Below are 25,144 nucleotides of genomic sequence, written 5' to 3' on the forward strand. Positions count from 1 at the left end.
TTTGTTGCTGCTTGTGCTTTTGATGTCATATACAAAAATCACACCAAGGAGCTCATTCCCTGTTTCTCTTAGGAGTTTTATATCATCAGATCTCATAAGTAAGTCTTTAATTCATTTCAAGTTTTTATGAGTGGTGTAAGATATTTTTTACATGTAGTTATCCAGTTTTCGCAACACCAGTTTTTGAAGAGACAAACCCTTCCCCATTGAGTATTCTTGTCTTCCTTGTCAAATATTTGTTGATTGCATATACCTAGGTTTATTTCCTTTCTTTCTTTTCTGTGATCTAATGTGAGATCTATGTGTCTGTTTTAATGCCAGCATATACTGTTTAAATCACTACAGCTTTGAATATAACTTGAAATCAGCAAGTGTGGAACCTCCAACTTTTTTCTTTTACAGTATACCATTTACTATTTGTGGTCTATTGAGGTTCCATACAGATTTTAGGATTTTCTTTTTCTGTGAAAAATGTCAATGGAACTTTCAAAGTCATTACATTTGATCCACAGATCACTTGGATAGTGTCTATATATTTTAACAATGTTAATACTTCTGATGAATGAACACAGGATATCATTCTATTTGTGTCTTCCTCAATTGATTTTATTAAAGTCTTATAGTTTTAAAGTTTCATGCTCTTGGTTAAATTTCCAGTATTTTATAGTTTTTGATGTTGGTATAAACAGGATGGTTTTCCTTATTTTTTTCAGCTGTTTTGTTTTTAGTGCATTGAAATACAACTGATTTCACATCCTGCATAATGAATTTGTTCATTAGTTTCAGAGGTTTTTGTTGACTCTTTATGATTTTCTTTATGTTATCTGCAAATAATGACAATTTAAAATTGTCATTTCTTTCAATTTGGATGCCATTTACTTTGTTATCTTGCCTGATTGCTCTATGCTTTTCAGCACTATGTTGAATAGAAGTGGTGAGAGTGCACACCCTTATCTTATTCCGAATCTTAGATGACAAGCTTTCAACTCTCATCATTAACTTTGATCAAGTTATGCTTTTGTCATATATGATGCTTTATCAGATTGAGGTATTTTCCTTCTATACACGATTTATTGGGTTTTTACCACAAAAACATGACTATAATTTTTCAAATGATTTTTTTTCTGTTTTATTCCTGTCATGTCATTTTTCTCATTTTCATTTTCCTGTTTTTAGATCTTATTATTTTAATTTTTTTTTAAAAATATCATCCTGCATAATATTCTGACTCTTTATACATCCCCAAAAATCTTGCTTTTGTTTGAAGCATATCAGATTTGGGAATCACAGGCTTCAGAGTTCTATTGCTTCCTAGACACAGAATAAGAGAAGGTTTGAGAGACTATAGGGCTTAGGCACTAAAATTGAATGGTGATTTTCAATGGTCAGCAGGGTGGTCCCTTGAGAAATAGCTATCCAATTGCAAGCTATATCACTAAAAAAATCTGTAAGACTTGGACCTGGGACAAGTTTTGATGTGAAACACCCTTGGATGTTCATTATATAAGAGGAGAAAACACAGTCTATTCTCTCCTATTTATAGCAGATATTCAAACACACACCGGTAGAGAGAAAGTGACAGAATTCTCAATGCCCATGCTTGTAATAAAGCCCATCATAAGTAGGGGAGCAGCTGGCAGTGTAGGCTGTGGTGGTCCAGGTGGTGTCAGATTCTTGGCCCTAAAAGCAGAAAATTGGCTGTAATTTGGGTGCCTGAGGCAGCATAGGCCAGAAGTAGAAGCTGGGGGAGGGAACACTGATTGGGTTTAAAAGATAAAGAGGACAACTCACAGAAATGTCTACATAAACTGTGCCTCCTCCATAAATGCACACAGTCAGAAAAATATGTGTTAACAAGGGAAGGGCATGTTCACAAGTATATGTAAAGCACTTCAACTACTAGAACAACATTACCTTTATTAAAGTGGATGATGGCTTGGATCCACTGTAAATAGATTTGAGCATTAATGTGACCTCACTTATTTCCCAAATCTTTATCTAGATATTAAATCCAATGTTTATTTTCCTGCTCTATTGCCACTGCCTTGGTTTAGATCCAATCATTTGAGGATAAATAGTTCCATAAAACCTTGTCTGAGCACTAAACTTATACTTTGGAGCTCTTAAATTCACCAGCTACAGAGCTATTAATACTCTTCTGAACCCAAAGCTAATCACGTCATTCTTCCATATAGAATTCCTAACTTGTCTTCTATTAAGTTTGAAATTTCCTGGACTATTACAATTTTTTAAAAAAGATTTATCCACTATGAACCTATTAATGTCACTTTCTGCCACAAGCCCTCACTTTTTCTCTGAATTACATGCAATTCCTTAAAAGGACTATGCTGTTCCACACACATATCCTACTATGCATCTGTCCCTTCTGCTTTCTCACCCCTGCCTTCAAACTCCAGGAAGAGTTTTCCTTCTAAAACTACCATTCCATAGGCAGAGTTAAGAATTTCATTGGTCCAGTATCTAGTACCTAAAAACTGATTTTTAGGGCCTCCCCTGGTGGCGCAGCGGTTGAGCGCTGGGCTGCAAGGCTGCCTGCAGGCTCTGCAGCGCTGGTTTGTTCCCCAGCCGCCGGCGAGGGTCCCACAAAAAAAAAAAAAATTTGTTTTGTTTATATTCTTACAAAAATGGTTACCTTAATGTGTGTAGGGGTTTAATCCTTTTAGTCTGTATAACCTTCTTAGCACAGCGTTTAGGTAAGTAGTAAACACTCAATTTCCTTTTCTTCATAAACAATGTGTCATTGTTTCTAACGTTTCAAAATTAAGTGAAATAAAGAACAATGAACTGGTGTCCTTCAGATTAGTCAACAGTTTTACTGATTGCTGGTTTCTTATGAGACACTGTGGTAGGCCCTGGGATTGACACACATATTTTATGAATACAGGCTAGTTCCTGCTTCAAATAACATACATGCTAATAGGGAAGAAAAGCCTAAAGCAAAAAACTCAAATCTAGATTTTATTGAAAAGAAAATTGATACTGCAGGAGTCTGAAAGGGTATCAAGCAGATTACTGAATTAATAATTTTTGAGAAGACAATATTTATATTTCCTAAGAAAAATGTTTACCTTATTAGTATTAAAAAGTCACAACAAATTATCAGGATTTATATTCATCAATTGTGAAGGATTTAACTGGTATAAGCATCTCAAAAATCCTTCCAGGGAGATTAAAAAAAAAAATTAAAGAGACTCCTCATGGTGTAAAGATTGACCAAATTCCTCCTGGGGTGTGGAGGGGTCCTGAGATATATAAAATAGGGATGTTTACACTTCAGCTGTGACATGGCAGAGAAAACTTAATTGTCTGTGGAACTGGGAGCCAGCACAATTTCTTCCACAGAAGCTGGTCAGGGATACTGGGATACTAATCTGACCTTGTAGTTTATACATGTGTTTTAGATTCAAGTCCTCTCTGTGATACCAATTAGTATTTTTTAAAAATAAATTTACTAAAATGATAAAAATTTAAATGTAGTTGTGGCTAACTTTCAGGTTGGCTTACTACTCATCTTTTTAAATTTTTCTAAATACTTTTGTCTTCTGTGCTGTTGAGCAGACTTTCTTTGTATTTATTTGTTCTGAAAATAATTTATGCACAAGATACAATTGAAAAAAAATTACTATGGAATGGTGGCCAATATTCCTACCCAATAGAGTAGGAAGAAAAGGAAACAAAGTGGTTTTGGGGGGATTAGTCCATCCAACAATGGCCATGACATGCAGTGTTTTTTACAACCATGGGGGTAAGAAGGTTACAGATTTGCACTAATCTTTTCAGCAATTTGAAAAAATGAGCATAATTTTTAAAATTTGCAATGTACTTAAGATAAAAGCAAATATTCCTGGGATTAAGTTCAGGCAGAAATTTGTCCTTATGTAACCCTGTTAGGAATTGTCGGATATCTTGAAAGACATCCTTAGCTCTTAGGCAAACATACTAACATATCTTAGGATTCTTCCTTGGCATTCTTCTAAGTGAAGGCTGCCATCATCAAAGTACAGCAAGATATCAGAGATATAAGGTCTATATTATAAAGTGTCTCTGCATACAGACACGCTCATGGACACAATGGAATAAGAGGATACAGCTCCACCTGGGGATAAAATAGGGTGGAATTGAAAATAATCTGAACAGAAAAAAAAAAAAAAAAAAAAGACTGCATCTCCCACAGAAATGTTTCCAAAGGTGGTGTTTTCTGCCATAGCTGTTATATGTAAATGATAGTAGTGAGTTCCATAAATTGTAATTACCTCCAGTTAGCATCTGAGTGGCCATTTGGAAGTCTATTTGCATAGGTAAGTCCACAGTGCCACCAATGGGCTGTGATAGAAAGTTTTGCTTTGGTTTATATCAGTTTTGTTATCAAAGACTATTAGTTGACAATTTGTAAATGGGAGAATACCTGTGAATCCAGACTAGAACCTGGAATGCAACTATGTTTCCAGAAATGAAAAGAGTCCTCTAATTTGACTCACATGAAACTGGGATGAAGTTGTCATTTTTTGAAAATAAGAACCCAAGGAGCCTCCCTGGTGGCACAAGGGGTTAAGCACTGCACTATGAAGCAATCCACAGCCTCTTCCTACCTGGCCAGAGAGCAACCCACATGGCACAGCAGAGCTCTCCCGCCTCACCCGCTGCTCCCCTCAGCAGTGTATTTCAGTACATCTGCCTGTTCTGGTCCCCAGTCTGTCTCTAGTGAATCCTCTCATCCCCCGAATCTCTGGCCTGTATCCCAGCTCTTGTATGCATAAATTAATAAATCTTTAAAAAAAACAAAACAAAACAAACAAACAACAAAGAAAATAAGAACCCAAGCAATGACAATGGCTTAAATGAAATACTGCACATTCTTGGGTAACTACAAATATTTCTTCAAGATGTGGTAGAGTTGAACCTCCCTGGTGGTGCAGGGGTTAAAGCGATGGTGCTATCAAGCTATTGCCAGCTATTACATCACAGAATTCAACCCATATGGCACAGCAGACCTCCCCTGTCTTGCCCACTGCTCACCTCAGCATTGTAGTTCAATAGATCTGCCTGTTCTGCTCCCCACTCTCTCTGGTGAATCCTTTCAACACTTGCACCTTGGGTTTACACTCCAGTGCTTGTATAAATAATCTTTAAAAATAAAAAAATAAAAAATTACCGAGAGAGAGAGAGAGAGAGAGAAGGAGATGGTGGAGTTGGCTAAAAAAAGAAGAGTGGTTTGAATCCCTAGAATTCTAAGTGAAAAAATCAGAGGGCAAATGCTGTCCATACCAGCTGAGTTAGAATCCCTGAGATTCACTCCACATCAATTAAAACAATGCACTGGAGTGGCGTCAGAGAATCCATATTTTTAATAAGAATCTCTGATGCTTCTGAAGCAGAGTTGAGTTGGTTGTTTTGACATGAAAGCCTTGCCACAATAATTTTAGCTGAGAAAAGCAATCGACACTGCAACCACTTTATATTGTCCTGGCAAATCACTCACAGAAAGCCCAGTTTTAAATACCACCACCTTAATATACCTTCCAAGAAAACCCGGTTGAGAGGTGCCTTACTCTTGGGTGACCATGATCTATACTAGTTAACACATTAGATCAGGAACACCAAGATAAATGCAATTATTGAGTGATGGTTTTATTGGGGCACAACTATACAAAATGCTGATACTTAATGACAATATTTAAAGCTTTTTGCTGAGGATAATTGTTAGCAAGTTGCTTCAGTGACTATTCCTAGCAGCAATATTGTCATTTATATAAAATATTGACTGGGGGGGTCTCCCTGGTCGCTCAAGGGGTTAAGGCCCCTATGAAGCTATCCGCAGCCACCACAGCACGACTTTGATCCCCAGCCAGGGAGCCTCCCATATGGTGCAGCAGACCTCTTCTGTCTTGCCCGCTGCTCCCCTCAGCAGTGTATGTCTATCCACCTGTTCTGTTCTCCACTGTCTCTGGCGAATCCGCACCCCCCACAGCTCTGACCTGTACCCCAGTTCTTATATGCATGAATCTTTATATAAATAAAATATTGACCATTATTCTATATGATGTTGTCTGTATGCACACGTATTAAATCAAATATTTGAAATAATCACAGAAGTGGGGAGAATCTTTAACATGTCATCCCACTGGAAAAACTTGCTAGGGAACAATTTTGCATATTCTGACTCGAGAAAATATTCAACTCCTACCTAGTAAAAGCATCAATAATAGGGCTTACTTGCACTCTTGAAAAAAAGAGATAAGGACATAATTTGGTTTTCATAAAAAAATTGCACTCAGGTTAGGTTTTAACTTGCATGTAAGTTGCTGATGAGTGTTAAGCATGAAAGAATTTTCCACAATAATATCTATAAAGCCGTTAACTATGAGCATAACCTGCTGACAATGAACCTAATTTATTTATTTATTTATTTTTAAAGATTTATTTATTTTTGCATACAAGAACTGGGGCACAGGCCAGAGATGTGGGGTGTGAGAGGACTCACCAGAGACAGAGTGGGAAACAAAACAGGCTGATCAACTGAAATACACTGCTGAGGGGAGCAGTGGGCGAGTCAGGAGAGGTCTGCTGTGCCATGTGGGTAGCTCCGTGGCTGTGGATCGAACTTGTGCTGCAGTGGCTGCAGACAACTTCATAGGTTGTGTCTCAACCACCTGTTCCACCAGGGAGTCCTAATATACCTAATTTAAACTACAAATAGAATGAGGGAAATGTATTCTTTGCAATCTGCTGAATACCATGGTTTCATCCCATTCCAGTTATCTGCAATGTAAGTCATCAGACAAACACAGTTAAGGGTCAAAAAGGTAAGGAGGGGGCCTCCCCAGTGGTGCAGCAGTTGGTTGCTGGGTTGCGAGGCTGCCCGCAGCCTCTGCATCACCGGTTCGATGCCCGGCTGTCGGGTGAGGGTCCCAAATGGCGCGCAGACCTCTTCTGCCACCAGCTGCTCCCTTCAGCAGTGTACCTCCTCAGTCTGCCTGCTCTGCTCTCTGCTCTGACTCTGGTGAATTATCTCGCCCTCCTGCACTTCTGACTGTACCTGGTGCTTGTATAAATAAATCTTTAAAAAAAAATAAGATAAGGAGGAGATGGTCACTTTCAGCATCAGGTATACAGCAAACATGGGATCAAATATTGGAAATTTAATATTCAGATTCTATTGGTAAAACAAGAACAACAACAGCAACAACAACAAAAAAAAAAAAACAATTTATAGATGCCTTCTTACAATAATATATCCTAAAGGGCTAGACTAAATTTTCACATGAGGAAAGTATACCTTGAGAATTAGTTGCAGACACAAGGGAGGTCAGGTACTTTGTAAAGGGAAAGCTATAGTTTTCTAATAAAAATATTTTAATTAAATCAATTCTTAAATGCCAAAACATTAGAGAGAGCAGATGGAAATTCTTTCTCTTAGAATAGGAAAACTTCAATGTGATTAGTTTTATAATCAAATGAATGGAGGTCTGCTGGTTTTCATGATACGAGTTTGATAAGTTCTATTACAACATTTCTCAACAGAAAGAACAGGATTTATGAAGTAAAAGAATCCTAAATGCAGATTCATTTGAAGTAATGTGCTATTTAAAAAAGATGAGTAAATAAGGATATTAATAGCTAGTCAAGATAAAAATGAGATGACCTACTCCTGCCCCAAACACATACAATTAAAAGATAAGACTGGGCAATAAGAAGAGTTGTAGAAGATTTGCAAAATCAAATAAGCAAATTTATATGGTCTAAAAGAGAATTTGTAAATATTGAAATTATTTCCAGACCTGCTGCTGATGCAGGAGAAAAAAATAATGGGCTCATGATAATAGAAATAAGCAAGAAATATAACTAATGCCACAGCACACTTTCCACCTGGAGGGGTCTCTGGATTGTGTCCCAAATAGAAGGGAATGGCTCTGCTGGCCTGGAAATCTAACTCAATCAGACTTCTAGGTGCTGTTATAATTATTTATTTTCAGTGCTACAGGACAGCACACTCTCCATTGTATGAAAATGGTCATGATCTTCATGAGGACAAAAATAGATGTTTTGAAGAACGTAATATCTACTACTAATTGTGTTGTACCAGATGCAGATGGGAACAGAGATAAGTCCAGGATGGTCCTGATAAGATGAGATAAAGGGTAAAGATGAGTGAAAGGGTAAAGATTCCTGTTGCTCTTTTGGGGTTAAGGAGGCAGGGAGGTCGCTGTGGGAACATAAATGTGAGATGAAAGATGGACAAGTCAGACCAGACTTGGCATTTCAGTAGCAGATGAGTTGTCACAGGATTTAAGGAAATAAACAAAATAAGGTATAATCTATGAGAGTGGTTTGATGAAGAACATCAGAAATGAGTTTTTTCCACAAGACCAAGAAGAATGAAACAGATTTTTGGTGCATTATTCACATGGACCCAGGACTTACGCTTATGACCTTAAGTCACATGTAAGTGTATATGAGTAAGGGGTGCTAAGACCAAAAGACTGAGGGGGAGGTCAGTGACCATAATCACCCATGGGGCTGAAGGGTGGGTTTTACTGAGGATAAGAGTAGTCATCTGGCCTGCAATTGATGAGAAGCTACTGCTCTCTCTCAGTTTGAAGGTATTCAGATAATGAGAATTGGCATTCTCAACAGATGGTTTACTTTGGTTAAAAAAAGTTATGCATTGTGTAGACTCTGAGGATATAGGGTGTTTTGTTCACAGTGGGAAGGGAGTTCCAAAAGGAGCATGGAAAGAACTGGAAGAAAACAGAACAAAAGGGTGAGTTGGGGTATTTCTATGGATTATTAATTCATTAATTTAAGACATTTATTAAGTGACTTCTATGTGACAGGTACTATATTAGGAATAGGGATATAGCACTAAAAAATATAGAGAAACTCCCTGGAATCAAGAACCTTAGATTCCTAATGACTATTGGCATGAAATTTTGGAGGGAGATAGGCATTTTACAGCCTTCTTTTCATTTGTACCACATTGCTGCAACCTTGTGAATGCTCATATATATATATATATATATATATATATATATATAAAAGCAAAAGCATGACCTTAGGCAAAAGGATGTCTAAAATAGTAGAAATATTAAACCTGGATATTTGAAAAAATAATGAAGAAAAATAGCTACCAAACTAAAAGATAGCTTTTAAAAAGAGTAAACTAAATGAAAGGAAATCTAAATGTCTGAGGTACAAAATAAATTGTGGAATATCCTCAAGCTGTTTAATTGATAGATATGTTTGTTGTTAATACTCTGGAATGATGATTTTTCTCACTTCATAATTGATAGCCTGCATGATTTAGATGCATCTTTACAAGAAACTTCTCCACTTTATATCTCTGAACCACATAATGAGAACTTTTATGTCTACACCCCTGTAAAAGAGAATATTACTTCTTTCTGGAGATGTTCTAGTTATCACATCTGCAACAAATTAAGCTTCAAGTTGCTGTGAAATGTTAAGTATTTCTCAGTCCCAAAAACATTGTTTGCACCATTTTCTCTTTGGGAATTAAATTCAAACATTGTGAAATTAATTAGAAATTGATTACATAATAGCTTTTTTTAAAAAATGGAGTTATCTTTCTGCTATTAAATATGGCTGCGGCCTATGAAAAGTAATAGATTATTTGTTTACAAAGGTGGCATAAGCAGTGCCTCTCCTAGTGACCTGGCCTGGCCTTGACCTAAGATTCTCAATTTTGGGATCCTTTCCAAGTTGAGGCAATAAGCTTAGCTAGGGATTGGGAAGGGAACTGACAGAGATGATCAGAAGATAACCATAAACACAGATATTCTGCAAGAAACAAAATTATTTTGGGGATGTAAAAATGTAAATTATTTTTCTTTTTCCTTGGGCTCTGCTTCATTTACTCTCAGATTTGCCACCTGCCATTCATTCTCCTCAGAAGATAACATGAATCTGAGGCAATGAGTCACCCTATTTGCTGGGATTTGACTGAAGGAAAGTGAGTGGAACTCTGTGGGAGCAGGAGGGTGGTGGGGTGAGCTGGCTTCTGCTTGTCATGAGAGTAGAACTACGAATAAGGAATACAGGTAGAGAGAGAAAACACTGAGCACTGTAAGGAGGACAACACCAAAAACACGCTTCAAGAAACTTTTCCTCTGTTGCCTACTTCCCATTCACAGCCACGGATAGAAGGGAAGATGGGTGACCTGCCTTCAGGTCTGACTGAGAAGTGGCCAAGTAGCCAGCTTGTGCTAATCAATTAATCAACGCAAAACACCTCACCACAGAAACAGCTAATCTTTCCTGGGATTGCACTCTGAGAATTTCACTTTGTCTTCTGAAACTACCCCTTATGCAAATCACATTTCCATAAGAGTCAAATATTTACCTTGTCCAGAAACTTTTACTCTACTTTTGATATGTTAGAATAAACAGTGCTGCATAAAAATTGATTCTTAAAGTTCTTGATAGTTGATTCTGTAATTTATCAGAATCATTTAGGTAAATGAAATGTAGAAAACATACATTTAAAATTTATTATTGAGTAAACATTTGTAGAACCTAAAAAATAAAATTTATCACTGAATTTAAAATAGCTTTTAAGTTTTATATATAATGACGAAGAACAAAATTACTTCATGTTAAAATTATATAAATGCTATACTTCCTAGTATACTAATAAATTAAAAATCACAAGGTTATCATTCTAAGTCAAACCAAGATTAAGTGTCTTGACTCAGATAAAATCTCCAAAATTTAATACTATGTGATTGTACATATTTTATGAAATATTTATGCATTAATCTTAACTATATTATAGTACTTGCTCTTTAAAACAACATTAAAAACCTTTTATATCATAATTATCCCTGGTTATATAAACTTATTGAGAAAAATATTTTGGTCATTGAGTACTGCACCAGAGGGTTTAATTCAATTCTTAACTGCAAAGAGTTGACACTAGTTATGAGTGAATAACCAACGTATCTAATCAACAACAAAATTTTTCATACAATAGATAGGGCAGTGTGAATGCGATTATAGAATTCTCAGTATGGTTTTTACTTAAAAATTATATAACAAGCATCCATCACAGTAGCTGCAATCACATTAGATTTGATAAACTTCATGAAAGCATTGTAAATCAGATGTAAAGAACTTTAAATGTTTAAGATAATCATTAAACAATTGACAGGAGGTTACACACATGGGGTACAATAATTATAGAAACATTTCATGAAAAACTTAAAAGACATTCCAACTTCAACGCTTACAAAGAAAAATTGAGATAATGCAAATACGTGGCAAGTGGGAGGGTCTTTTGCCTCCTCTTTAGTAACAGTAGTTCTCTAGAAAATAATCTCCATTAAATTTGGGGAGACAAGAGTGTTTTCCATGCCTTTTCTTGTCATTTACTCTCGTACGTAACTGGAGATTTGATAGACTTTAACAACATTGTCTCTGTATATGTATTGTCTCTAAAAAAATCTATTATTTTGCTTCATGCCATTTGAAAACTAATCACATATTACTTAATGGAATTCCCTTTTTTTTACTTCTAACTTTTAGGAAGTAAAGAAGTTGAAAATTAACTGGAATTGAAAATGTCTCTCAATTTTTTGAAATGCAGATTTCACACCTGATATAAATCAAGTGTAAAACATCCTACCACATTAAATTAATGAGAACCCCCTCATAATTTGCGTAAGCATTTTTGGGTTTTGTCATTCTAACATTTCAGGTTTATGTCTATTCATACTATATTTTATTAGTATATTTATCTGTTATCTTCATTAAACAATGAGCACTGGGAGTGAAATTCACTATCATTTTGCCTAATATATTTGCAATAACTTATCAATGATTTGTAATAGTTATTTAATATCCAAGAAACACTCCAAGACTAGGAAAAATTTAGAAGTCAATTTTTCTCAGAAACTGGGAATCACATTTTGCCAAGAATGAATGAATTCAAATATCAAAGTTTTCATGGGTTTGTAAAAATTGAGAAATAAGGAAGTTCAAATGGACTCTGTATTAGATAAAAGCATCTCATCCTTATTGGTAACAAAAGTTCGATAGCATTTACATTGTCTTGAAATATAGCAAAAAAAAAAACCATACATACATACTGTATAGCATAAAAGTTGCAACACATTCTTTCCATAAGGATTCTTCTCATTTGTGTTATTAGCACATAATGAGGTAAGTAGTTGACCCTTTGTTCCATTAGATTGCAGGGCTGAGAACATCTGCTTGTTTACCATCTGTTCTGTTTATGTAACCATACAAAATCCAGAGTCCTTAGAAGGTTTCCTACATTAACTGGATGAAAACAATGTACATGCTCTGTTATTCCATTCCACAGTTATTGTACTTGTATGTTTTTGTTTTTCTTCCAGGTAATGATCATTCTTAAAACTGTCTGACTCCACACAACTTCGATTTCGATAAGTATAAATATAGCTGGAGATTTGAAAGTTTCATTTAGATACTCAAGCCATCCAGGTAGCCAAAAAGCACACGAGTGTTATGTAGCTTTATGAAGAACCAGTCTTCTTTCACACTATACTCGTAACACAGTGGCAATTGTTTCATAAACCATTATTTCACTTAGTGACAGTCAACATTGGCTTCTTCTTTCAAACCTCCAACCAGGTTGACAGTAGTGATGAAGACGGCCCCTGTTGCAGATACCTGTGCATTAAAATACTTTATTTCACAAGGGCTAATAAACATGTGCCAGGTGTTATTTGGCGCAGTGGTTCTCAAATTTTAAGGTGCTTCAGTATCACCTGTACGGCTTGATAACTCACAGGTATTTAAAACACTATCCCTTCAGTTTCTGGTTCATAGTGGGTGGAACCAGATGTAGGGTGGAAATTTGCATGACTAATATGTTCCCAGGTGATGCTGATGGTTCAGAAACCACCATTTGAGAATCACTGATTTCCAGCCAAGAAATTCTAACTTCAACACCGTCCTTGACACAAGCATACAACTGCAGTCTCTCTCTCTCTCTCTCTCTCTCTCTCATCGATGTTGTTCTGATAATAGCAATATAATTCCAAGAAATCTCTTACAAGATAAATTTAAATTTTTGCTTTGAGTAGTAAAAAGTACCAGTAATCCCAAATGCTACGATATGAAAACAACTTGTGGATAATTTAGTTGTATGACTTTTTCTGAAATGATGAGTAGGGAAAAAGTAAAAATAAACAACAAGAGAACCATTATCTTCTGTGAAAAATCTCAAATATTGTTTTCATCATTAGTTCAATAAAATAAGAACACCTGCTACCATAGTAAGAACGCCATTTCTTGAATATTTTACTTGTAATTTGATTTCAAAGTATTTGAATCATAAGAATAGAATTCTGTAAAGGTACAAATATGAAACATTCAGTCTTTTTTACCCCAGATCTTATGTTTATAAAAAAATACTCCTACGCATTTGTGTGTGAGTTTAGAGCAAGCCCGTCCATTCTAACCACCTGGCTCTTTGCTGCAGCCATGGGTGGAATTCGCGGAAACGGATAGCGTCACCGTAATTAAATAGTAATAAAAAAAGTGCAACCTTACTGCTAATATCCTGGTGATGAACACCGCCGTCAGTTGTATAACTGCATGCCCGTGTCCAGGATTCCGTCCCACAGAGGACAAGCCGCCCTGCAGATGCTGCCAACAAGGCTCTCTCACTAGAGAGCGCTCTTTTAAAGGCACTTTTACGTTTACAGCTACGTCATTTCCTAGCACGTAGCACAGCGGGCCCTTTCTGCTATACCATAAATGAGTATGAAATCGAAATAAATGCAAATATATTTACCATCAAATATCTATGGTATTAAACTCCCTTGTATGGGACAAAGATGTGATTTAATATTCATCATTCCTTTTCTTTGTAAATTGCATTTTTAGATTAATCCAGCAAGGCCGACTGCATATTTTTCATTGGCTAGAAAAATTTAATAATATGATTTTATCGTATTCTTAAACGTGGAAGTCTTTATAGATGGAAATTATATATTCATGGTTACTCCAAAAGTTTTATTTTTTATAGATTATTACTGGCCATAGGTTGAGATGAGAAATATTAGTGAAGGTAAAGCTACAAATCTGAGAAAATTGTGTAAATGAGTGATAACATTAATGGGAAATTAATGGTATTTATTCTATATGGTCTTGAGAGATAGCTTTTGAAGTATCTATTAATATGCTATTTTGTATATAAATATTATCTAAGCTGTCATGTCATAATGACAATCTTCTGTGATTTTTTTAAGCCATAAGATCAGCTAACTTGTCTATTGTTAATTCAGAGTTAGTAACTGCTACTTCGTTTTGTAGTCTAAAGGATAAAATCATTGGATAACTTTTGGTAATTTTAGCAATCAATTTGAATATTGATTAAAATAACAATTAGTATTGGGAATGTTCAAACATTTAATTGATATAAATCATATTACATGAAACTAAAATGAAATAAACTGAAGTAAACTCAGTTAAAGTTTAAATTTCTAACATGTTTAAATCAAAAATTGAGAAATTATTTTAAGCTGACGTTTTTTTTATTTCCAAAGAGCAATTGATTTAAAAAAAATCCACAAAATGTTTTAGATTTCAGATCATTACGATAGTAAAATTTCTGTATACAGAGATTTTTTAAAAAAGAATAGTTTTACTTAAGTATCCTTGTCATATGAATAAATATTCTACCAGTTTTGAAGTGGTCCTGCTCCATTGGCTGCGGGGAGTGTGCTTATGCTGGTGAGCACAACTTGCTCAGAGAGTTTTGAAATATTATCAAAGTTGCTGATCTGGGTGGTCAGAGACTTCCGACTCTCTGTGCTCGTTCTTCCCCTTGTGAGCCTATCCTCCTGGCGATGGTGAACTCCAAGGCAACAGCAAGAAAATGCAGCTTTAAATTCCTCTCGAAATTTTCCTGGCAAACCACGGAGAAGGAAAGGAAAAAAAATTATGCATAAATATATTTTTAAAAATCATGGACAGGGTACAACTGAGCTGCTACGTTGAGCCAAACTAACAAAGAGGTGCGATATTTTGCAAAGATGGGTAAAATAAGAAAAGGAAATTGCATTACTGGATGCTAGGTAGACTTCTGAAACAATGAGGTGTTTCCATAAAATGAGACTGCTTTTCATCTGTGATGTTGGCTTTGGTCTCATTCCTTTAGTGTTATAGCTCCTATATTTGTGAATGTGAGGTTATTTTAACTAAGTAACCATAATAAAAGTGATCATCAGTAGAGGGTTGCCCACAAATACTTAAACATTTTAAAATGACCTATGTCATATAATAAAACTATGGCTATTACTCCTGTGTCACGGGATGACATGTAAAAAAACAAGTGAATACAAGACAAAGTTTACATATACACCACCTGATTCTCTGAAAGGTGAAAGGAAGCAGGTGCAAATATTTGGGTATATGCCATGCTTGAAAAAAAAATTAAATATAATTGGTTGTTTTTAAAAATAACCTATCCAACCAGAAGGACAAAGATAAAACTGAAAAATGCACATACTTTATTATGTATTCAATAAACTGAATTGCTTATACTTCCATATAAAATTACCATGTTTTTGGAGTAGAATGAAAAAGAAATAACCAGTCTGTTGGAGAAGAATACAATGTAAAGATGTAGTTAATTAAAACATAATTCTAAAGCCCACATCAGGCAAAAAATGTTTGTAAATAAAACAATATTAAATGACTTTTATGAATACTTTGATTCCATAAATATTAATAGATTAATTCAGTTAGAAAATGTGTGTGCCATTTAACTTTTTTATTAAGTAATCATTTCTGTGTTCAGTGAGAAATCTTGAGATAAATCCAAGAAATCTTACAGAGAATTGTAAATACAAAAATAGGCCTAAGAGTGGAAAAGTTCCCATTCATTCTCAATATGGCCATAAATGTTGGCAAATTAAATAATAAAGCAACATTGTTTCATTTTCACATAAAATTATTTTACATTTTTATAAAATAAATTCAACATAAAATAAGCCAAATTCTGTGTCATTCAATTCTCAGAATTTTCACTTTCCCCTCTTTCAAGATTATTTTATAAATTTTAGTGTAAAATAATCACTTATTTTCTCTGATGAATTCCCCCTCGGAGAGGAAAAACTCAAAACACAAATGAGAGCAGATCAAAATTCTCATTGTCCAGCAACTGAGTGAGCTCTTCGTGCAATTCAAAATGTTGGAAATCTTCTAGCCATTGATCCTTCGCCCTTGGTTAGAACTGTGGTTTATATACAAGAAACAGTTGAAAACTCACCACTGAGAAAATTATAAATAATTGGGTTCGCAGCACTGTTGGCATATACAAGCCAGTGAGAAAATGTGAACCAGGCATAGACAGTCTCTCTGTCTTCTGTGTGGGTAAACATCCCAAATACTCTGTAGGAAAACAATAACAGGAAATCCAGTGTGATCCTGGAAAGTTCCTTTTAAATAATTAAATTCAAGGGTGAACACAGTCTTTGACAGAAACTGCCTGACTTCGATTATCCTCTGTTGCAGGCAATAGCCACTGATAGGTTTAGAATAGCTTCAGGATCTGAATGCAACCTCCATGGCACAATTAGTAAATCAAAACCAAATCAGGTCGTAGATAGCCACTCTCTCCGGTAAACGACAAATGCAATAATATTTTTTCGCTGGTAAGACGAAAGAAGTGGAATATATACCTATCAACCATTTTTCACTTTTTCCCCAAATATAATTGAGTAATATGTTAATATTCCATTATGTGTATTACTCAAAGGCACTAGTAAATTTCAGTCTGTAGGTATTTCTTCCTCCTTTCATTTGTGCATAATATTACATTTCTTCAACTCCAGCCTTCTAAGCCTTGGGGGAGATTTGGCTTCTAGAACTTTTTATAACCAGAGAACTAGTTTTCAGTAGGGAGAAATATGGCAATTAAAATTCATGTTTAAATTTTTAAATTTATTACTTTAAACTTAAAAAATATTTCATTGCAATATCCTGAGAAGTCACTTTAAGATTTCTTCTATATTTTATACTTTGAAATATTCCATTTATCAGATTCCATTCAATAGCCAACTACCTAGTTAATTCACAGGCTGACAATAACTCACTCCCTGCCCATTGTTGATTGTGTCATTTATGCCTGTGATAGAAATGCATGTCTGGAATGAAGTAGTGTCTATGGAATGCTGAAGTTTTACAAAAATAGAATATGAGGTAAAATAACATGAACAAACAAAATTAATATGTTATGACCCTCTAACAAAATATGTCTTTGAATCCTAGATAAATGAGAACTGCTTTAAAGAAGTTGGTTTTGACAAGTTAGGGGAAAATTTTTTCAAGGAAAAGAACTTATGAATTTATTTGTAATAGAAAGAAAAAATGGGTATATAATGTAAAGCCCCCCGCCCAAAAAAAAAAAGATAAATTTCTGAAAAAAAGTGTGGTAAAAGAAAAAAAAAGGTTCTGGATTATTTTTTTACTCTGTAGAAAAGAGCAGAATGCTCAAAAAATTTGAGACTACTTTAAATTCAACTGGGACTTTTCCCTTAGAAAGCAATTTATTTTCCTTAGAAAAACAGGTACTTAAGTCAGAAAAATAAAAGCAATATGCTGGATACGTAGCTATTTGGAAATAACTAAAGGGAAGGCACAAGCACTAATGTGCACAAATTAGTGCAAAGGAATAAATCAGATTAGCAAATTCTATTTTCTTTAAATTTACATTGACATAAAAGTAATAGCAAAAGAAAACTCATCTAGTATCGTATATAGCATGTTTATACTTAGTAAGTCTCTAAGAGAAGTAAACACTAACTAGCAAAACAACAGAAAAAAAAAAACGTGTATGGGATTTCTGTGGGCAAGACAAAGAAGAGGGAAACTGTGAAAAAAGTGTGGAGGACAAAGTAGTTCATTTTCTTGAAAACCGGTATGTCTCAAGGACCCGTTGCCGAAAGTCTTTTCCTTAAAGGCTGTGTCTATAGTAAATAATATTCCTGGACAAAAGTCCATTTTCCATTTTTTTCTCCATTAAGAAAGTCATTAAGCAATCAAAAACAAGGGCCAGAGAGAATGAGAAATCTTTGCAGCTGGTTATACCACCTTTCATCTGTGTGACTCTGGCCAAAGCCATCTCTCTCTAGAGTCCCCAGCTGTGAGGAATATGATATGGACTCTGAAACAGGGAAGAGTGAGGGCAGCCATCATGGTTTAAGTTCGAAGCCTATTATAAACAGAATTAGTATTGCCTTGGGGGCAGTCTATATGCAACAGTTATGATAACTCCTGATAAAGTTGGCTGGCTGTGAAGTTCACATACAACGCTGCCCCTGCATTGGTGGTTTATGTTGTTCAGTTGTTTCAACTTAGTAGTGTGTCTGCAGCATGACAACATACTTTTCTTACCGAAATGTTTTGTGCTGATTTGTACAAATATTCACCTTGAGTTCGACTCAAAGACTTCAGGAAATGAATTTTCTTTCTTTCTGTTTAAGCATTCAAAACAGTATGTACTATGATTTCATTTGTGTGTGTGTGCGTGCTTACAAATGCACTTTCATGTACAGTCAGAATGCTAACAAAATATTTTTATCTCTTTTTAATCCTTTCCAAAGAATTCTGATACAATTCCTTCTACCTTTGAGAATAAAGTTTTGGAAAACCCATTTGTTCTGATCAAAAAAGTACTCCAAGCTATAAATGACACTCTCTCCCCCACCACCCTATATTAGAACTTTTCTGCATCTAAGACTCAACAATGAGTTTGAAGAAGATCAGGGGAGCATCTGTTTCATGTCTGCAATTCAACAAAGAATGTGCAAGAACAAGAGCATTTGGAGTCTGAGCATTCTGAAAACAACAACAACAAAAAGCTGTTTGCCTTACCTGTCGGTAACAACAATACCCTGAGTTATCTGGCCTGACAAGCTATTTACCCTGAGTTTAGATTTTTCTCTGGCTTAAAAACAGTTCTTAATTAAGAACCAAGAAATGGCAGGTTGCTTGATTTTCAAATAACAGATGCACTTTACCTCTTTAGCACATTGAGGATGCTAATTGGCAGATAGCAAATTGCAAACACCAAAAGCACAACCATCAGCATCCGGGCTGTTTTCCGTCTGGCTCTGATCTGCTTTATTTCAGCAGCCACAGCACTAATTCTGGACTTGGTCTGCTGTCCTGGCCCTCGAGGCTGTGTAATAGGTTGGAGGGGCTTCCATTTTCTCTGAACTACAGATGATGTTCCAGGGATCTGAAAAGAGCAGAGGACCTTTATAGCTATTTGATTTAGGAAAGTTCCACTTTGGAGAATTAATAGAAGACACAGCAAGGAGAGTGTCCCAGACAACTGTGGTCTGGGAGGTTTGATCTGTTTCCCTAGAATGTCCCTGAGTTGAATATGTTCTTGCTGAATAGGAATTTAGGTGGAAAAAGTGTTGAAACATCATTTTGTCAAGTGCTAAAGAAAGTTGTATATGGAAAATACACCTTTTAATAAAAATAGTTATATATGCAGACAATGGAATATCATTCGGTGACAAAAAGAAATAAATCATCAATGCATGAAAAATCATAGAGGACCCTTAAATGCATGTACTGAGTGTTCAAAGAAGCAAATCTGAAAAGGCTGCCTACTATGTGATCCTGAATTTAATGACATCCTGGAAAAGGTAAAATTATGAAGACATTAACAAGATCAGTGATTGCTAGTAGTAAGGGAAGAGGTGGGTGAACTGACAGAGCAGAGGATCTTTAGAGTACTGAAAATACTCTGAATGCTACCATAATGGTGGTTGCACGTCATCATATATTATACAATGTATCTGCATGCATTCTTCAAATCCATGGACCTTACAACATTAAAGAGTGGCCCATACAGTAAACTATGGAGTTGGGTGATTGCCATGTGTCAATGCTGGCTCATCAATTGTAACAAATGAAGTCTCTTTACCTTCTGCTCAGTTTTGCTGTGAACCTAAAACTGCTCAAAGGGAGGGGAAAAAAAAAAAAAAACTTAATTAAAAAAATAGAAATAAAGACTGAGAAAGAAGAAAAGTAAAGGGATGTCAACCGTATTACTCTACTAGGAATTCTGTTTCAATTCAAATTCCTGAGGTTCAAGAGCAGGAAATCCTAACAGGTAATTGCAAAAGTAATCTGTATGGCTTTTTTTCATGCATCAATACTGCCATCTGCTGCCAGATAGAAAGATAGAATTTAACCATGTATTGTTTTATGTTTCGTTTTCTGTTTCTCAGGTTTGAACAATGCAAAACCTTTGATGAAAGGAATAAAAAATAGAATTTTTCTGTTGCTCACTATTGTTGTTATAAAATTGCTTAAAATTAATTTTATGGTTTAGTCCTTTAAAATGCATTCACACAAACACACAAAATAAATTAAAAGAAAATGCATACAAAAGCATAGAGAATCCCTGGTGGTCTTACATCAACATTTCAATAGCTGGAATTTGTAGCAGTTACACAACTTGTACTTTTCCATTTTTTTTTCAAAGTTATTTGATAGTAGCAGGAGTCCCTCCAAGTATAATGTTTTCTTAATTATAAGCTCATGAAGATTGATAGGGTTTAGTGAGCAAAACAATAAAATTCAGCATGTGTAATTTTTTAAAGAGAAAAATGTGCCAACAAGCACACCATAAGGCCGGCTCAGTCATATTAAGATTATTCAGCTGTTAACTTTTATCTCTGTGCTGGAAGCCAGCACAGACCAATGTGTCCCTATGGTTTCTCAGAATGGATGTTGGATGGATTCTGTTATTTTATACATCACAAGACCAGGGTCTATTAGACAATCTGTAATTTGGAAACAGAATTTTACTGTGATCCATACAAATTAATATGATGCTCCTTTTGACTATAACTATTTTTTTCCTCAGAAAGAATCAAATGAAGTTAATTAAAACCTGTCTTTAAATTAAAAAAAAAAAAGATAAATCGTTTCCCTTTGAACTCTTTTCTCTCATGTCCTATAGACAGATATTTTCATGGACTTATGGTTCTGTTCAATCTTCTAATCCATGTGGTGAGAGACACAGGATCTGAGAATCCTTCCTCCTCTATGAGTCTCTTTTTAGTCATTTCTAATATAATTGAGAAGCTCCAATGAATGATGGAAAATTCCAGTAGAATTCTAGCATAAGTAACCCAAAGTCTGCCATTTCGCAGACTTTGATCTGTTTCCTAATGATCACTGAGAGGTCGTTTAAATTTTAGTAATTCTATTAGTGAGTGATCCCCTGAAGGAAAGAATCAATATCTTGCATAATCAATATCCTACATCTGATGACTTTGCAACCATCAGAAGCCATCAGAGTCACATAAGGAGGAGCCACCGAGAGGAGCATGGTTATGATCCCTTAAATCTATCAGTGATAATTCAAAAAAAAGCAGTGATAATGTCCCTTTTTAGATGATTATCTAAATAAATAAAGCTTAGTCCTGCACTCATCTTGAGACATACAAATATCCCATTAATAGTCATCTAAAGAAAGCATAATATTAACAGAAATCACCCATATTAACTGAGTACTAGGATCTATGCATAATCTTGAATAATCATTAATGCTTTCCTATAAGTAGATTGTTGGAAATTCCATTTTATATTTGATTAAGTAGACATTAACAAGGATTAAACAAAATATTATAAGGAACTTTTCTTTCTGGGTGGTTTCTATACTGCTTTGTCTCTTTACCTATGATAGGTCTCTTTAGACATTCTAATTCTCCTTTAGTGAGTTTTAATAGCTTGTTTTTTCTAGTGTGTAGGTGTGCAGTTGTTCATATCAATTCCCTTATTCTTCATTTCTGTAATGTTGATACTTGTTTTCCTCTTTCAGTTGAGATTTAAGTTACCGGACACTTCCATTTATTCCTGAACAATTTACACAAAGGTTTATCATTCATTCTGATCTTTTCAAAGAACTAACTTTCACTTCTTGACTTTTTTCTGTTTTTTTATACTTCATTATTTACACTGTAATCTTTAATAGTCTTTCTATTATTTACTTTGGTTTTTAATATTCTGTTATACTTTCTTAAGGCAGAGTGCCATATTATCAATTTGAGATCTTTCTTCTTTTTGAACTTAGGTGTTCAGCTATCAATTTCTCTCCAAGCATTCCAAAATTTTTAGTCTGTTGTATTTTTATTTTAGTTAACCTCAAACTATTTTCTAATTTCTCTTGTAATTTCTTCTTTTACCTATTTGTTATTTAATAGTGTAATGTTTGGGCCTCTCTGGTGGTGCAGGGGTTAAAGACAGTGCTATCAAGTTATTGGCAGCCACTGAAGCATGAGTTCAATCCCCGCCAGCCAGGGAGCAACCCACGTGGTGCAACAGACATCTCCTGTCTCACCAGTTGCATGCGTCAGCAGTGTATTTCAGAAGATCTGCCTGCTATGCTCCCCATTCTCTGGTGAATCCTCCCACCCCCCAAACCTCTGGCCCACACCCAGTTCTTGTAAGCATAAATTAAAAAATAAGTGTAATGTGTAATTTCCATACATATGTGAATTTCCCAAGTTTCTTTCTATAATTTCCAAAATGATCCTATTATGGTAATATAATGTACTTTTTTATTATTTCAATCATTTAAAAGCTTTTAAGTCTTGCTTTATAGCCTCTCATATGATCCAGTATGGAGAATACTTAGTTCATATGCACGCAGAATGAATGTGTACTTTGTTTTTTGATGGAATGTTCTCTGACATCTTTTAAGTCTAATTGGTTGATAGTTTTGTTCATCTATTTCTTGTCTGTTGAGTTTTTCTATCTATTTTTGAAAGAGGAATACTGATGTTTACAACTAGTATTGTTCAAGTGCCTACTTTTTCATAAAATTGTGTTGGATTTTGCTTCATGTATTGTGTTTCTGTTGCTAAGTATCTATAAATTCATACTTTTTATATCTTCTTTATTGATTGACTTATTATGATATAACCCTCAGTCTGTATAGCACTTTTTGTTAAAATCTTTTTTGTCTAATGTTAGCATGGTTTCTCAGCTTTCTTTTGCTTACTATTTCCTTGGTGTATCTTTTTCTGTTATTTTACATTTAACCTAGTTGTGTCTTTGGATATGGGATGTATTTTTTCCAGAAAACACAGAGTTGGATCATTTTTGTTTCATCGATTCTACCAATCATTCATTTATATTTAATTTAATTTTGAGAAGATATAAATCTTATTTCCCACTTTGTTGTTCATTTTCTATATGTATTATGTTTATTTTGTTCTTTCATGCCTCCATTTCCCCTTTATTTTGAGTTCAATAATATTTCTAGTATACTATTATAATTCTCTGTGATTTCTTTCACTATATTTTTAAAAAATTATTTTTGTGTGATTTCTCTAAGTATTGTAATTAACAACTTAAATAACCTGTTAGGATTGATGCCAACTTAATTTCAGTAAGATACACAGTCTTTGTTCCTATATAGCTTCATTCTCTTCTCCTTAATTTAAACTACATCTTTATACAATATAAGAAAATTTCAGTTATATAGTATAGCTTTATGCTGTTTTTTCAAGTCAAGTAAGAGAAGAAAAGAATTACAAAAATGTTCTCTATTATATCTACCTACATGATTACTTTTTTTTTTAATTTTTTTTTAATAGAGGCATGTTTTATTTATTTATTTGTTTGTTTGTTTTGTTTATACATGCACTGGGTACAGTCAGAAGCGCGGGAGGGTGAGAGAATTCACCAGAGCCAGAGCAGGGAGCAGAGCAGGCAGAAGGACAGAAGTACACTGCTGAGGGGAGCAGCGGGCGGCAGGAGAGGTCTGCGCGCCATGTGGGACCCTCCTCCGGTGGCCGGGGAGCAGCTGGGGATCGAACTGGCGCTGCAGAGGCCGCGGGCTGCTTCGCAACCCAGCGCTCAACCGCTGCGCCACCGGGGAGGCCCTACATGATTACTTTTAATGGTCCTCTTTATTTCTATTTCTGAATTTACACTACTGCCTTTGCAATTTCAATTTGCCATTTATTTCCTCATAGTAGATTGACTTTTTATCACCTAATAAGTAAATATGAAGAATAAAGGACAGTAGAAGACACTGTGATAAAAGTTAGGACAGGAAAAGTCAAAGTTATAGTCTTTGGGAAGTTGAAATTTACTTCCAAACTCAAATATCTATTACAGTTTATGCCCAGTTCCTCACATAGTACTAGGCACACAGTAGGTGTTAATAAATATTTATGGAATGAAATATTTAGGTCACATGATGGTTAAGATGGAATTGCTGAATTATGCTAAGGCTTGACCTGAAAGAATGCTGAGATGTACATATAAACTAAGATTAAATGATTCTTTAAAAAAGAAGAGTTTTAGAGAAGAATCTGTAGAATTTCTGAAGTCAGTGAGTTCTACGAGTCACACTGTTAAAGGAGAAATTTAAATCTGATTATAGAAAATCATCAGATAATTATTTTAATAAGGCTTAAAGTTCTCGAGAAAGTCAGACAAGGACATACACATTGTTCACTAATAATCTTACACTTACGAATTCCACATAACAGATTCCATGCATCTTTGTAATTTTAAGCAAATTGGACAGACCCTTTATTTGATGGTTCACTTGACGTAGCCTATGGCACATATAATGCCTTAGAACACTGTTTATAGACATTAACAGTTGGAAATTGAGAGTTGCTCAAGCAGAATTTTACATAATCACCCATTTGGGGTTAATTTACTTTATTGTGGCTGCTAAAGTGAACTCAGCTGAATTTGCCTTTTTCCATTCCAATCTGTTTTGAAAATGTTTTCAGTTTCACAGCCCAGGAATTTTACTGAAAATATTCTAAATGATATGGCTTATACTAAACAGAACAATTCATGACAAATAAAACCACCATGTGGTTGTTTCTATACCTGTATTATAATTTTGAACTTATTTTAAAGTTTGAGAAATGGAGACTATAAGCTAAAATAATGGAGAAGTAAATTGGGATTTCGTAGTTATCAAAATGTACATTAAACATTTTTCTAATATTTTCTTTTCATAAGGTAATATGTTAAATATTTTGGATACAAAGATGAACAAGATTTAGAAGTTGAAAAGTTATGTCAATGTGTAGATCAATGAATAACTGAATAT

At 34.9% G+C, this 25,144-nt stretch overlaps 1 protein-coding gene across 1 annotated transcript in view; it reads right to left on the minus strand.

Moving 5' to 3' along the window:
• Window positions 1-12,635: 12,635 nt before the first annotated feature.
• The window catches only part of HCRTR2 (hypocretin receptor 2), a gene marked incomplete at both ends in the record, with an annotated part of 84,742 nt that continues 72,233 nt past the window's right edge, over window positions 12,636-25,144 (minus strand). Inside the window, 4 exons of the mRNA XM_084228822.1 lie at window positions 12,636-12,690; window positions 14,710-14,935; window positions 16,301-16,422; window positions 19,053-19,273. Coding sequence (XP_084084948.1) covers window positions 12,636-12,690; window positions 14,710-14,935; window positions 16,301-16,422; window positions 19,053-19,273 — 624 coding nt within the window. The remainder of the gene's footprint in view (window positions 12,691-14,709; window positions 14,936-16,300; window positions 16,423-19,052; window positions 19,274-25,144) is intronic.

Source organism: Talpa europaea (assembly GCF_964194135.1).
Source record: "Talpa europaea genome assembly, chromosome: 2".
NCBI lineage: Eukaryota > Metazoa > Chordata > Mammalia > Eulipotyphla > Talpidae > Talpa > Talpa europaea.